This window comes from Chrysochloris asiatica, unplaced genomic scaffold (assembly GCF_000296735.1).
Source record: "Chrysochloris asiatica unplaced genomic scaffold, ChrAsi1.0 scaffold00168, whole genome shotgun sequence".
NCBI lineage: Eukaryota > Metazoa > Chordata > Mammalia > Afrosoricida > Chrysochloridae > Chrysochloris > Chrysochloris asiatica.
This window is the reverse complement of record NW_006408686.1, coordinates 5,425,083-5,439,518: the sequence shown is the minus strand read 5'-3', so window position 1 is coordinate 5,439,518 and position 14,436 is coordinate 5,425,083. Positions and strand designations below refer to the sequence as shown.

Sequence of the window (14,436 nt, the reverse complement as noted above, 5' to 3'; positions counted from 1 at the left end):
CCCCAGTACCTGGGTCTCCTCAAACTCAGTGCCTGGGTTCTGGCCCCAGGGTGCCCAGATCCAACAAGTGGGCAGTCACATGTCCAATAAAGTCCATCCCAGATGCCACCACTCCTGTGTCCAGAGAGTCTCCAGAGGGGGGCATCGCGGTGAAATCAGGGACGCTGGGATTCCTCTCTCACAGTGGCTGATCGACTGCCAAGCACGGAGTAGGTGTTTTGTTGGAGCAGGGTTGGAGCTGGAACACTTAGGTCCCTGCTCTGGCCGTACTTTCCTGTGTGCTGTGTGATCTGCAAACAATGCATCTCCCTCTCTGACCTCAGACTGCGTCTGTGGACGAGAGAAGTGAGGATGGCACCTTGGGTTTGAATATGTAAAGTGTCGGCCTGAAATTGATTGTTTCGTGTTCAATTAAATTTTTTTTTTTTGGTAGAAACTAGAAACTGGGATTTTAAAACAAAGTCACCCAATTTTTATATGTTGGCTCCTAAGTAAAACAGGCCAACAATATGCAGGAGAACTTTCTGCTTTGGTAGAGGACATGTTCTTGATCTCCTCTGGCCCGGACTATAGCCATAGGCCACTTTAAGAATATTGAGCACTTGAAATGTGCAAGTGTGACTGAAAAACAGATTTTTCCATTTTGTTTCATTTTAAATTATCACTGGAGACTCTTGGCCCTCACATTGGGCAGCTGGGCTGTGTGGTAAGCAAATGGGCTCCAGACTGCCCAGGTACAAATGCAAGCCTTGCAACTTCATGGCTGTGTGATATTGGACAAGTTACTTTACCTCTCAGTGACTCAGTTTCCATAGCTGTAAAATAACCATTGCAGCTGTTTGACAGGATAGGCTTTGCGCTCTGTGTAAGGCATTTGATGGCAGCCGTGAACCTTAGGCAAGGTATTTACCTCTCTGCCTCATTTTTCTCATCTCTAAAATACAGGTGTACTATTTCCTTTTCGTAGTAGAGTGTGTGTGAGGAGTAAAAAGGGTGATCTTTATTCAGACTAAATCTATCACCTGTTGATCTGTCTGTCTGTCTAAAGGTAGGCTTGTTACCAGGCTATACCGGCTGCTCACGGATTTAAATACCCTGGTGGACCTGTTTGATTTGAACCATCTTCTCCCCAAGCACACCTGCTGTCCTGGCCAGCGTCTTGTATTAGTACCAGTGAAATATTTAAAAACAGAAACAAGAAGCCGTCTCTGCTCTTTGCTAGACTTATTAAAATGTATTTCAAACTGTGCACCACCATAAACCTCTGAACTCTAGATTTTCTAAATGGTTCACAGGTGTCTACAAAGAATAATAAAAAGTTACGCCTTCCCTCCATCCCTGGGTGTGGGAGAAGGGGGTGTCCTTCATAGAATGTATTCTCCAGGAGTCCATCTTCCTCTCGGCCTTAGGGGTGACCCCTGACCTCCCTGTTGAATATTGTAATCTTGACTCCCAGTACACCCCATCCCTCTTTACTTTGACTCATTCCCCGTTATTTCACTTACTCCTTCTTTCCAATATGGAAATACCAGGAGGCAGTTTTGTCTTTTTTGTTGCGGCTGGTGCTCAGTAAACTGAACCCACTGCTGTTGAGTTGATTCCAACTCCTTAAGTGCTATGGAGTTGGTTTCAGGTGGCTGGTGAATTTGAACTGCCAACTTTGTGGTTCTAACCAACCTTGCAGTTCAGTGCTTTATCCCACAGACAGCATACCAGGACTCCATAGATAAGGTTCCAAAACTAAGTATTTATGGAAACCACCTCACCTTTTATCCTAAGAAGTGGCTGGTGGGTTTGAACTACCAACCTTGCAGTTAGCAGTCCAGTGCTTATCCCTTAGTGCTATGTTGGTGATTACTAGGCACATCTTAAGTATCTGGGGTAAGGGTGTTCCAGGTGGCGGAACAGCTAGTGCAATGGCCCTTGGGAGCCAAGGGCATGGTCCAAGGAACATGAAAGGCCCATGTGGCTAGAGCAGTGAGCGTGGAGGAACATGGAGTTGACATAAGAGGTGACGGGAGCACATCACATGCATGGGCTTCCTGGGTTGCAGCGAGGACTTTGTCTTTTACCTGGCGGGAGATGGAGCTAGGTCCTAAGCAGAAGGAATGTTTCCTCATTCAGGGGCAAGAGGTAATGAGGCTGCCGTATGTCCAGGCTGGAGATGATGAACTGGACTCTGGTGGGGACCTGGGGATCTGGGAGGAGGCCCATTTCCAGGGATTTGTATAAATGATCACAAGAGTTCTTTATGGAACATGCATGTTGGTTGGCATGTGATACAGTTAAGTTCCATTTTATTTCAAAGACCTCCTGAGTAGCTCAGAAGATGCTTGGAAATCCCTTGAGGTACACTTCACACCCAGAGTTAAGCAACCTTGTGAGGCACTTAAATGTTTGCCACAAGTACTGTTTTTAGCGTCTAATCCTGAGATACATCTCACCTGGGTATCCACGCTGTCATTCAGATGAGGGGTTTGCCTCCAGTAGCTGGTTCTAAGAGTTGCCCAGATTCTTGGGGAGAGCAGTGGCGCTAGAGGGTAAGCACTGAATTATAAATCACAAAGTCAGTAGTTCAAATTCACTGCATGAGAAAAGTGGGGGCTTTCTGCTCCTGCAAAGATTAACAGCCTCAGAAACCCTATTCAGGGTCACTGTGAGTTAGAACAACCAACTCAACAGTACTTAGCAATAGTGAGGTGCTTATTTGGCCACCTACCACAGTGCAAGGGAGCTCTGGTAGCGTAGTGGTTACGACTCGGCTGTGAACCGCAAGGTCAGCAGTTCGAAACTACCAGCTGCTCCGCGGGAGAAAGATGAGGCTTTCTACTCCCGTAAAGATTTACACCCTCGGAAACCCTGTACAGGGTCGCTATGAGTCGGTTCCGACTCCACGGCACACAACAACAACAACAACCACAGTGCAAAAGAAGAAACGGATCTGTGTTGGAAGAAATGCAGCCAGAGTGCTCCTTGGAGGCCAGGATGGCCAAACTTAGTCTCACATATTTCGGACATATTGTCAGGAGGGACCAGTCACTGGAGAAGGATATCATGTTTGGTAAGGTGGAGGGTCAGAGAAAAAGAGGAAGATCCCCAGCGAGATGGATTGGCCAAGTGGCAGCATCAATGAGCTCAAGCATGGCAACAGTAGTGAGATTGGCCCAGGACTGGGCAGTGTTTTGTTCTGTTGTGCACAGGATCGTTATGAGTCGGTACCCACTAGATGGCACCTAACAACAGTGCAGATTCCATTTTGCCTTCCAATAACTTTTACCCCACCAGCGGCTCCTTGGAAACCCTGTATTGGGTTGTCATGAGTCAGAACTGACTCGATTACACTTAACTTTCATATATGATATCTGACTGCATCTTTTGAGACCACAGAACTGAGTGGAGTTAGATGGAGAGGCTGTTTTAGAAGGTTTGGGTTCCTCTGAGGACCTTAGTCCTTGCAAGAATACAGGTTAGAGCTCCCAGCAGGTGTCTGATCCCCTTGGGGGAGAGGGCTTCCTAGAGGAGATAAAGTCTGGGGAAACAAGAATGAAAAGAATAGCGAATAGGGAGAGAGTTTATGTGGAGGAGTACTGGGTTTCCCCACTAAACCAGGATCCTCTGGATTAAGAGACAGCTCCAGATTGGTACACACTTTTGAAACCTCTACTTGAAAAATTATTAGCACTTGTATGTGATTCCACTAGTCAATGCTTCATTGATCCCCTGATTTTACTCCTCCAAAAGAAAAAGGTCTATAAATTAGACCTTTATTTCCCACCTATAATAAGCTAATTTTTTAAATTCTAGAAATGAATGCTTTTACTTCACGGAGTGATTATGACTAGAGGGACGGGGCATCTGCTCCTAAACTCGATTTCTTTGCTCTTGGCACAGGAATACTAAGGGACTTCTGGTAGGTCTAAGGGGTGTCCCTCCTCCATCCTGGGTTGGGAAAGCGGGCCCCTGCTATGCGAGGAGGGAATTTCCTGCCCATTTGCTCTTCACACCTTCCGGAGGCCAAACGGACCGACCAGCTGCGACCCGGAGGGGGAGGGGGGCGGCCGCCCGGCAGATGGCGACATTTACATACAGCTGGGAGCCCCCTTTTGAGGCAGGGGCTCCTCGGCCCTGGCGTCTGTCGCGGCATCACGGCCACAGAGTTAGGAGAGTGGCTTTGTCTTGGGGGAAAACGCACGCGAGCGCACCCATACAAGTCCACACACGGCTACACACATAAGACCTCCCACCACGTCCACACACACCCTCGGCCCTTCACGCACTGCCCCTAACGCACACACACACACCGAGAAGCACAAACCACAAAATCACAGGTTCAGTCGACGAACACAACGAAGCATCCACACACAACAGAACCAAGGACATTGTGGACAGCCACCCTCCCCCCCAACTCACACACACACACACACACACACACACACACACACACACAAGCGCAAAGCGATTTAAAACCTCAGGAAGGGGCTTGACCACCAACCAATTCCAGGCACACACTGAGCCACACAATTTCAGACATCCAATCACGAAGTCACGCACAGTCCCCCGGTAGCTCTGGCCCGCACTACACGCGCGCACACACAATCTGGAAACCATTAACAATCTCATACACAGGCTTAATTAACCCTTGGGCCCGAGCTACACACAACGTCGCATCCACAACCGCACACACTCACGACGTCGCCCGTGCCCACACAACCTAAAGGCTGCTCCCGTAAGGACCTCCATTCCTGCGACCCCCCCCTCTCCCCGAGTCCCCCGGAGGGCGGGGCCGTCCCCTCGGATATAAGGCTCCAGAGCCAGCAGCTGCGACTCTAGAGACCCCTGAAAGGCCATGGTCGTCCCGCGGAAGCCCCGGCTCCTATTCCGGACTATGTTCCTGGCGCTCTTTTTCCTCCCCCAGGTCAGAGACCCGCGGGAGATGAAGAGGGACGGGAGGGTTACAAGGTGGGGGGCGGAGGACGACCTGGGGATAATGGGGAGGGGACGCAGGGCGGACAGGATGCTTTAGCCCCTGCGGCCCCCTCACCCTGTACCCCTTTCTGCCCTAGGCACGACCGGCCGGCGTCTTCGAACTGCAGATCCATTCTTTCCGGCCGGGTCCTGGACCTGGCGCTCCGCCGTCGCCTTGTGGCGCCCAGGACCCTTGCCGCCTCTTCTTCCGGGTCTGCCTGAAGCCGGGGGTCTCAGAGCAAACTGCAGAGTCCCCGTGCGCCCTGGGCGCTGCACTGAGTGCTCGCGGACCGGTTTACACCCGGCAGACGGGAGCACCTACGTCTGACCTGCCGCTGCCCGACGGCCTCATGCGCATTCCCTTCCGTGACTCCTGGCCGGTGAGACCTGGGCCCCGGGTGTCCCAGGTGCTGGGGCCTAGCCCTTCACCCAAATCCCCTCCTCCAGACCCCTCCTCTCCAGCTTCCAAGATCCCTTGGGATCTCAAATTCTCAGATTAGTAACTCTACTATGTATTCCTAGACCCCTAAACCCCACTCACTGGCTACACTAAATGTTCTGACCCCACTCTGCAGGCTGAGGGCTCCAAATTCCCAGAACTCCAAACTCATTTTATGGAAAGGTTGTATTTGCAGAATTCTGTCTGCTTGTTGTTGTTAAGTGCCGTCGAGGTCGAGTCGGTTCTGACCCACAGCGACCCTGTATAGGGTTTCCAAGGAGCTGCTAGTGAGCTTGAACTGCCGACCTTGCAGTTAAAACAGTTTTGCAGTCTTGTGCATTAAGCCACAGTGCCACCTCAAGTACTGGGATCCTCAGTTTCTTTGCACCTAGGAACCTTCCCATTCTGTGTTTGTTGTTGTTAAGTGCCGTCGAAGCGGTTCCGACCCATAGCGACTCTGTATAGGGTTTCTGAAGAGCTGCTGGTGAGCTTGAACCGCTGACCTTGCAGTTCAAACGGCTTTGCGGTCTGGAGCATTAACCCACAGAGCCACCCCAGGACTGCCATTCTCACTTTATCCTTCCTCAATTCTTCCAAGTAGGGCCCCTATTCCTGATCCCTTCATCTCCAAAATCCTATGGCCCATTCCCACAATCCCAAAAGCACAGTAGTGAACAGTCCTGTATTTGAATTCTAGACTCAGCCTTAGTTTCCTCATCTGTAAAATGGGATTATCAAGGTACCTCACAAGTCTCCCTTGTGAGGAATTCAACCTGGTATCTTGAATAAAGTGCTTAGCACAGGGTAAGTACTCAATAAAAAAAGCCAAACATGCTATTCCTTCCCTAGGCCAGTCCCTCTGGGAGTTATCTTCTGTCTGCCTGCTCCCCAGAATTGACCATGATTTCACCTAAGGTCAGCGGTTCGAAACTACCAGCTGTTCTGCTGGAGAAAGATAAGGCTTTCTACTCCTGTAAAGATTTACACCTTCGGAAACCCTGTACAGGGTCGCTATGGGTCGGAACCGACTCGACAGCACTTAACGACGAATGATGACTCTGGTCTTCACTGAGTCCTTCCTTGCCTTGACCAATGTTTTTTATTCCTTCCTTTCTCCCTCCTGCAACCCAACCAGGGTACCTTCTCGCTCATCATTGAAACCTGGAGGGAGGAGTTAGGAGAACAGATTGGAGGTGAGTGTCTTCAGTCTTGGGGTAGAGAGAGTTGTAGCCTGATGTAAAAGTCCAGGGGAGTGACCTGATGCTGCAGAATGGGACCTTCACAGAATCCCTGGTCCTGTGGTGTCATCACACTTCCTGGAGTATGGAGCTGTGGATCTTGGGACTGGATACGGAGTCCATGGTCCTGGAAGCCACTAAAAGCAAGAGACAGCATTTCACAGCCCTGCTCCTGCCTGCGTCATGATTTTGAGAACCAAAGTGCAATAGGAGTTACTTCTGATTCTTCTTTGTCACCCTCTCTACATAGAGGTCTCATGAACTCTAAGGAATGTTGTGGGCTCGCCAGGGAGAATTTTGAATGAGAGTTTTGAAGAGAGATATGACGTATTCTTATACTACTTTGGGGAAGAAGTGTTGGCTCTATGTAATTTTGAAAATGGCACAGGACCGGATAAGTTTTTGTTCTGTTATACATAAGGTTGTTATAAGTTGAAACAGACTCCCCAGCATCTAAGGGAGGCCTGGAAGGGGGTGGGGGCTGGTGGGCATTTTGATATAGAAAACTCTTGCAGCCCGTTGTTGGGGTGTGTCTTAATTATCTAGTGCTAAAATATAGCAGAAATAAAGCAAATGGATGGCTTGAACAAGTGGAAATTTATTTTCCTCACAGTTTAGCTGGCTAGACATCTGACGTCAGGATGTCAGTTCTCAGGGAAGGCCCTTGTCTCTTTGAGTTTCTGCTGGGTAGTGTTCATGTGGCCAAGTGTCTTTCTTCCGCCATACCTGTTTGCTAGCGTTCATTTCATCTCTTTTATTTATATCTCAAAAGAGATGGACTCAAGATTGCATCCTACACCAGTCCTGCCTAATGAACATAAAAAAGACAACCCATTCCAAAATGGGGTTATAACCACAGACATCGGATCAATTCCAACTCTTAGTGACCTTCTACAGGACTTTTGAGACTAAATCTTTATGGAAGCAGCCAGCCTCATCTTTCTCCTTGGGAGTGGTTGGTGGGTTTGAACCACTGACCTTGTGGTTCTCAGAGCAACACCTAACCCACAATGCCGTTAGCACTCCTCAACCACAGGCATAGAGATTAGAATTCACAACACATATTTTTAGGGGGCACAATCTAATCCATACCAGGCTGTAACAGCTTTGCTGAGGGCAAAGTGGACTCTCCTAAGGTCACAAGGTATGATATGAGTAACTTATGGCCTAGTCATTGGTCGCTATTTTGATGTTGGAAGATTCTGAGGTACAATATGGGAAGATCTGCTTTTGTCACTTTGCCATATGGACTATCCAGTGTCACAGGGTGATATGGTGGTAGTGGTGGTGTGTCGTGGAGTCTGTTCCGACTCATAGCGACCCTGTAACAGGGTTTCCGAGGCTGTAAATCTTTACGGGAGCAGAAAGCCTCATCTTTCTCCAGTGGAACAGCTGGTAGTTTCGAACTACTGATCCTGAGGTTCGCAGCCTGATTTGTAACAACTACACTACCAGAGCACCTATAGGGGATAATTTATGGCCTAGTAATTACTTTGTAATATCAAGGGATTTAAGGGCAAAATATGGTGTCATTATACCTTTTGTAGGAATCTCTCCATGGTATCCGGTCCTGCTATATTTGAGCCCATGAGGTGGGTCGTTTGAAACCCCTAGAGGTACCTCCTGGGTTCAACTATAGGAACGATTGTGAAGATGGGGTAGTACCAGGCAGTGTTTCTTCTGTGCATAGTGTTCTCTGAGTTGGAACCTACCTCAGAGGCAGCTCAGAAACCAGGCTTGGTGATCTGCTTTGGAAAGGTCACAACTTTCAAGAGCTTACGGAGTTGTTCTCTGTATACATGGGATCGCTGTGAGTCAGAATAGACTATAGGCAACTAGCACACAAGGCTTTCGTGGGAGAATTATTGTCATCGTAGTCAGGGGGAACGACTTGAGATTGCAGTATCAAAGTTCCCAGGAAGGTTATAGCTTTGCTAAGTGGGTAACTGTCGCTATGGCAGTATCAAAGGATCTCAGGCTGGATACAAATTGTTTTGGCGTGCTATAGGGTCTCTAAGAAAATTAACTGAAGGGCAACGGTTTAATATTTGGTTAACAGAGGTTGGAGACTGCAAGTCAGTGCGGGTTAGTCTCTAAGGAGAGTAGAGTTTCACCGCGGGCCGACCAGCGCCTCTCTCTTGTCCCTGCAGGACCAGGCTGGAGCTTGCTGTCGCGCGTGAACAGGCGGTGGCGTCTGGAAGCCGGGAGCCCGTGGACACGTGATGTGCAGCGCGCAGGTGGCTGGGAGCTGCGCTTCTCCTACCGCGCGCGTTGCGAACCGCCCGCCGTCGGGGCTGCTTGCACGCGCCTCTGCCGTTCGCGCAGCGCCCCCTCGCGGTGCGGCCCGGGACAGCGCCCCTGCGCTTCCGTGGAGGATGAATGCGCAGCGCCGCGTGAGTCCTCCGTTCAATACCATCCTATCCTGCCGGGGACCCCAGCCCCTCCTTTGTTACTTTCATCCCCCTACCCAGTTACCAGTACTCCAGATACCCTTCTCCAGGGAAGTGGGGACTCCCTTGTTCCCAGATCCCGCCCAGTTCTACTCACGGTCTTCAGCCCCCTCTCAAGATTCAGCTACTGGCTACCACTTTTGGGAAAACTGAGGACCTTAGATCTCTCATTAGGCCTGCCTCAGTACCTCAGACCCCTTCCCTCTTTCCAGTACTCTTACCAACCCCACATAGGAACCATACGCCTATTTCCCATACCCATACTCCTTCTAGATAGACCCCATAGACTTCTCATTCTGAGGCCTCCCAACTTCCACGTAGGAGTTTAGAAACTTCTAAACTCTCCAAGGGGTCCTCCATCCTCCCTGCCTACGATTGTGATCAGATCCCCTTCCTTTTTAAAACCACGGATCCCTCAACTTACCCTGGATTCTCTCAGATCTCTCCCTACATGGCAAGACCCACTGAGGCTCCTAAGGCCCCCAGACTGATTCAGAAGAGACAGGAGCCCTCCCGGGTCATAAATCCCTCTTCCCCGATGCTCTTCTTCAAACCCAGACCTGGGGCCCTCCATCCCCATCCCCTTCCCAAGAGCTCTGGAATCCAATGGCCTAGGTTCAAATCCTTGCTCCTCTACTTCCTAGCTAGGTGAGTCATCTCACCACTCTGGACCTCAGTCACTGAGGGCATAAGCTACTATCTAGTGCAGACAGTTGTCACAAGGATGCAACAAGGTAGAGCATGAAAAACACTCAGAAGCCTTCCTCATTCCATCCCTCTACCTCACACTCTTCCTTCTGCCTCTGTGTCCCTCCTAGTGACCTGTCGAGCAGGCTGCAGCCCAGAGCATGGCTTCTGTGAGCAGCCGGATGAATGTCAATGCCTGGAGGGATGGTCTGGGCCCCTCTGCAAAGTCCCAGTCTCCACCAGCAGCTGCCTCAACCCCAGGGACCCATCCTCTGCCACCGCTGGATGTCTCATTACTGGGCCCGGGCCCTGTGATGGCAACCCATGTCTCAACGGGGGCAGTTGCAGTGTTAGTATTGCCCCACCCCTACCCTGGGAGTTTCACCTCCCTCTTTCTGGGGTGTGTTTTAGACACCTACTGGGCTGGAGCACTCAGGCCAGCTGTCAGGGAGGGCTTCCTGGAAGTGTCCAGCCTGCACCCGGGGCCTTGAAGTTGGATTAGGGGGTGGGCAGAGCCAGCAAGTGGTAGGGGATGGTGGGACCAGGTGGAATAGGGATTTGGGATATGAGGGGAAGGGGTAGACATGAAAGGAAGCTCTCTGGAGGAGGTAGGGGGCACAGAGCTGGGGCTTTTGATGTTCGATTTGGTGGAGGGGCACACCGTGTGAGAGGGTGGACTGAGTGAGCAGCATTGGGTGAGCAGAGGTGGAGATGGGAATGAACTTGGTGTGGATTGGGATAAGGGAGAGGCCAGCGTGGGTCACCTGGAATCACCTGGACAGTGACAAACACTCAAATTGTGGGGACTGGGGAGCAGAAGACAAGAGAAAGTTAGGAAGACAAACTCGGGAAGGGAAGGGCAGACCAAACAGACTATGTGGTAGACAAAAGTGTAGAGGTGGGAAGTGGATGTTTAGGGGGCTCTTCCAGGTGGGGTAACATGAGTAGAGACAGAAACACAAAGTGGAGTGTTGTTTGGGAGGGTTTCTCAATGAGGCTGGAAAGGGAGCCAACCCCAGTGGTGGAGACTCTGAGGAGGGAGGGCCATGGGACTTTGCTCCAAGGAGCCCACCTGCCCAACACTTCATTTCCCTGTCCAGGAAACACCAGGCTCCTTCGAGTGCGCTTGTCCCCGCGGGTTCTACGGCCTGCGATGTGAAGTAAGCGGGGTGACATGTGAGGACGGACCCTGCTTCAACGGTGGCTTGTGTGTAGGGGGCGTAGACCCCAACTCTGCCTACGTCTGCCACTGCCCTCCGGGCTTCCAGGGCTCCAATTGTGAGAAGAGAGTGGACAGGTGCAGCCTGCAGCCATGCCGGAATGGTGAGGCTGGGGACCAGAGCCGTGAGGGATGGGGTGGGACCGGGTCCCTGGGCAAGAAGAACCCGTGTAGTTCTGGAATTGTTGAAGCTGAAGAAAAAAAGACAGAGAGAAAGAGAAACAGAGCCAAAAAGACAAGGCTGGGCTAACGCAAGGTGTCACTAGGGACAGAAGGAAGTGGCTGCCTGTGTAGATAGACACACAGCCCGGTCAACTCCAAGAGGCCAGCCCGTAAGATCCAGGGTGATCAGTGAGGGCTGGGGTTACAGACTGGAGACAAAGGGGAAGGGGCCAGCTGGCTTGGGAGGCTGTCCATTCGCGCCTGCGCACTGACGCCCCCTTTCTCACAGGAGGGCTGTGCCTGGACCTGGGCTATGCTCTGCGCTGCCGCTGCCGCGCAGGCTTCGCAGGCCCGCGTTGCGAGCACGACCTGGACGACTGTGCCGGCCGCGCCTGCGCCAACGGCGGCACGTGCCTGGAGGGCCGGGGCGCGCGGCGCTGTTCCTGCGCGCTGGGCTTCGGTGGTCGCGACTGCCGCGAGCGCGCCGACCCGTGCGCCACGCGCCCCTGCGCTCACGGCGGCCGCTGCTATGCCCACTTCTCCGGGCTCGTCTGCGCCTGCGCGCCCGGTTACATGGGCGCGCGCTGCGAGTTCCCAGTTCACCCCGACGGCGCGGACGATGATGTAGGTGCATTGCCTGCCACCCCCTTGAGCCCGAGGCTGGGGGACACCCAGCGCTTCCTGGCACTGCCGGTTTTGGGAATGCTGGTCGCCCTGGGCTTGGCGGGTGCTGCAGTCTTGTTAGTTCACTTGCGACGCCGTGGTCCTAGCCGGGATACTGGGTCTCGCCTGTTGGCTGGGACTCCGGAGCCACCGATCCACGCACTCCCAGATGCGCTCAATAATATGCGGACGCGAGAAGATTCAGAGGAAGGTCTGAGGTGAGGGGCCGGGCTATTGGCTGCTTGCATCGATCTTCCTGGTCCTCGGTGTCGTCAAGTTTCCCTCCATTGTTGATAAGTGCCGTGGAGGCGGTTGCGAATCTGTGTAGCGACCCTGTATAGGGTTTCCCAGGAGCGGTTGGTGGGTTTGAACTGCCCTTGTGCTTATCCTCCAGTGCCACACCAGGACTCTTTGATGGGTGGGAAAAACAAAACCTGAGAATTCAAGGGTTTGCATCTTTCCTTTGTCTTCCTTTCCAGCCCATCTGCGGATTGGAGTCGCCCGGAAGATGGAGAGTCTCGAGCGGTTTATGTCATATCTGCTTCTTCGATTTACGCTCAGGAGGTAGCCGCATGCCTCTACGTCCTTGCACCATTGGGCACACTAGGTGGAGACAGCCCCGTTTTATCTCTAAACTTCCTTTTCCCTATGTGTAAAACGGAAACCTCTGGAAGGTTCATAAGCCCACATTTTTCAGGTCTGACTAATTTAAGTCTATCCTACATCCCACTTGCTGTCGTTTTGAGCTGCTGGCCATCTTCTTTTTGAAAGACCTGTGACTTTTCAAGAGGTTACAGTGGGGTTCTGGCTAATTTCCACGCACTGGGGAGGGGGAGAGGAAGCCTAGGCAGTCCTTTCTAACATCTTCTCATTTTGTTTCTAGGCCTGACCTGAGCCTTTGCCATCATTGCCTGGAGACGGAGCCTGGATATTTTTGTATTTACTCGCTGGTGCCCAGCATCTGCCCAGACACTTCTGAATTCGAACCAGAAAGGGGTAGCTGGGAGAACGTCACTGTTGGAAATTGTACATAGTGGTTATTTATATCGTATTATTTTTCACTCCCCATGGTTCCAGAGACATCTATAAAGGCTCTTATTTTGATCAACTAAAATTTGCCAGTCTGATTTCTTGGTATTTGGTGTTGGGGCTAAGGGGAGAGATTTTGTGTCCTTAGAAAAATTGTAGATAAGACTCTTAGCTGTTGCAGGGGAAAGAAACATCTGAAACTAGTTGACAAAAAAAAAAAGAGAAAAAGTGAGATCCTGTGGTAGGTGTAGGACTGGATTTTCTGATTCTGTTTCTTTCTCAAGTTGGCTGTTTCTCCCTGGGATGATTTCATACGGAGACAAGCTCTCATTGGCCCTGGTTTGTCACATGGTCATGCCTGAACACTAGTACCCAGGGAATATGACAAACTTTTTAATTTTCTTTTTAAACTTTATTGTGAATTGAGTGAAGGTTTACAGAGGGGATCATCAGTTTTACATTCAACAAATCATACACTTTGTTTCATCTCAATGACTATTAATTCCCTTAATGGTAACATCACATTCCATTTCCTCTGTGTCTTGTTTCTCCTGTTATGAATGTTACCCTCGGGTAAATGCTGCCCTCTGATCTTCAATGGTTGAACATTCTATGGTGTGTGAACTTCATTAGTGTTGTTGTCCCCTCTCTGACCCATTTATTACTTGCCTGAAAATGGACCCACAGGGATGAGTTTGGTTCTAGACCTGAAGTGTATCTGTGACCAAAGGTCACAGCAATCTCTGGCTGGTAAACCTGGTCTTTTTAATGATTTTTAATTTTGTTCCGTATCTTTTCCCATTCTATCCAGGACCTTCTAATGTGATCCCTTTCAGAGCCGTTGGTAGTGGTAGGTGGGCATCAGCTAATTCTCTGGTCTCAACGGCCATGGAGACTGATGTTCACGTGGTCCTTTAGTTCACTGGATTAATTGTTTCCAAGTGTCTCTTCAATTTTCATCCCTCTTCTTTCCTCTGAAGAAAGAGAGACCAGTAGTTGCACCTTAGATGGCTACTCGTGAGCTTTTAAGACCCCAGTCACTACTCATAGCTTACTCCTGTTTGGCCAGGCTTAGTCATGTGCCCACTGTATTAGGAACGGTCAGCCTGTTCAAAAGCTATGGAATAGTATGACAAGGAGAAGTTTCCCACCTTCACTCCCATAAAAATTGTGTTTCTTACAAGGAGTCCCTCAGTGATGCAAACACTTAATCCCTTGGCTGTGAAATGAAAGGTGAGTGGTTCAAATTCATCCAGTGGTACCTTAGAAGAAAGACCTGGCAATTTCTAGCTACTTCTGTAAGAATGGTGGTGGTGGTGGTTATGTGCCGTGGAGTTGGTTCCGACTCATAGCGACTCTGTAACAGGGTTTCTGAGGCTGTAAATCTTTACAGGAGCAGAGAGCCTCATCTTTCTCCAGCGGAACAGCTGTTAGTTTTGAACTACTGATCTTGCGGTTAGCAGCCCGAGTTGTAACCAGTACGCTGCCAGAGCTCCTTGTGAGAAATTTCAAGATGCCACTGTTGGTCATTGTGATGTAACTCAGGATTTAATTTTTGTCCTATTTCCTTTTTAGTCTGCCTGT

General features: G+C 50.5%; 1 protein-coding gene across 1 annotated transcript; it reads left to right on the top strand.

The window, feature by feature from the left end:
* Positions 1 to 4,846: 4,846 nt before the first annotated feature.
* On the top strand, positions 4,847 to 12,717 carry DLL3 (delta-like 3 (Drosophila)). The gene is made up of 9 exons (XM_006871528.1): positions 4,847 to 4,915; positions 5,064 to 5,345; positions 6,540 to 6,597; positions 8,793 to 9,035; positions 9,911 to 10,128; positions 10,880 to 11,102; positions 11,450 to 12,041; positions 12,303 to 12,430; positions 12,707 to 12,717. Exons 1-9 carry the CDS (start codon positions 4,847 to 4,849, stop codon positions 12,715 to 12,717), a joined length of 1,824 nt encoding a protein of 607 aa, XP_006871590.1.
* Positions 12,718 to 14,436: the final 1,719 nt, after the last annotated feature.

Coding starts and splice junctions, on each gene's coding strand:
- DLL3 (XM_006871528.1), top strand. CDS start 4,847: ATGGTCGTCCCGCGGAAGCCCCGGCTCCTATTCCGGACTATGTTCCTG. Junction 11,103..11,449: donor CCTGCAGCCATGCCGGAATG/GTGAGGCTGGGG, acceptor CCTTTCTCACAG/GAGGGCTGTGCCTGGACCTG. Junction 12,042..12,302: donor GATTCAGAGGAAGGTCTGAG/GTGAGGGGCCGG, acceptor CTTCCTTTCCAG/CCCATCTGCGGATTGGAGTC.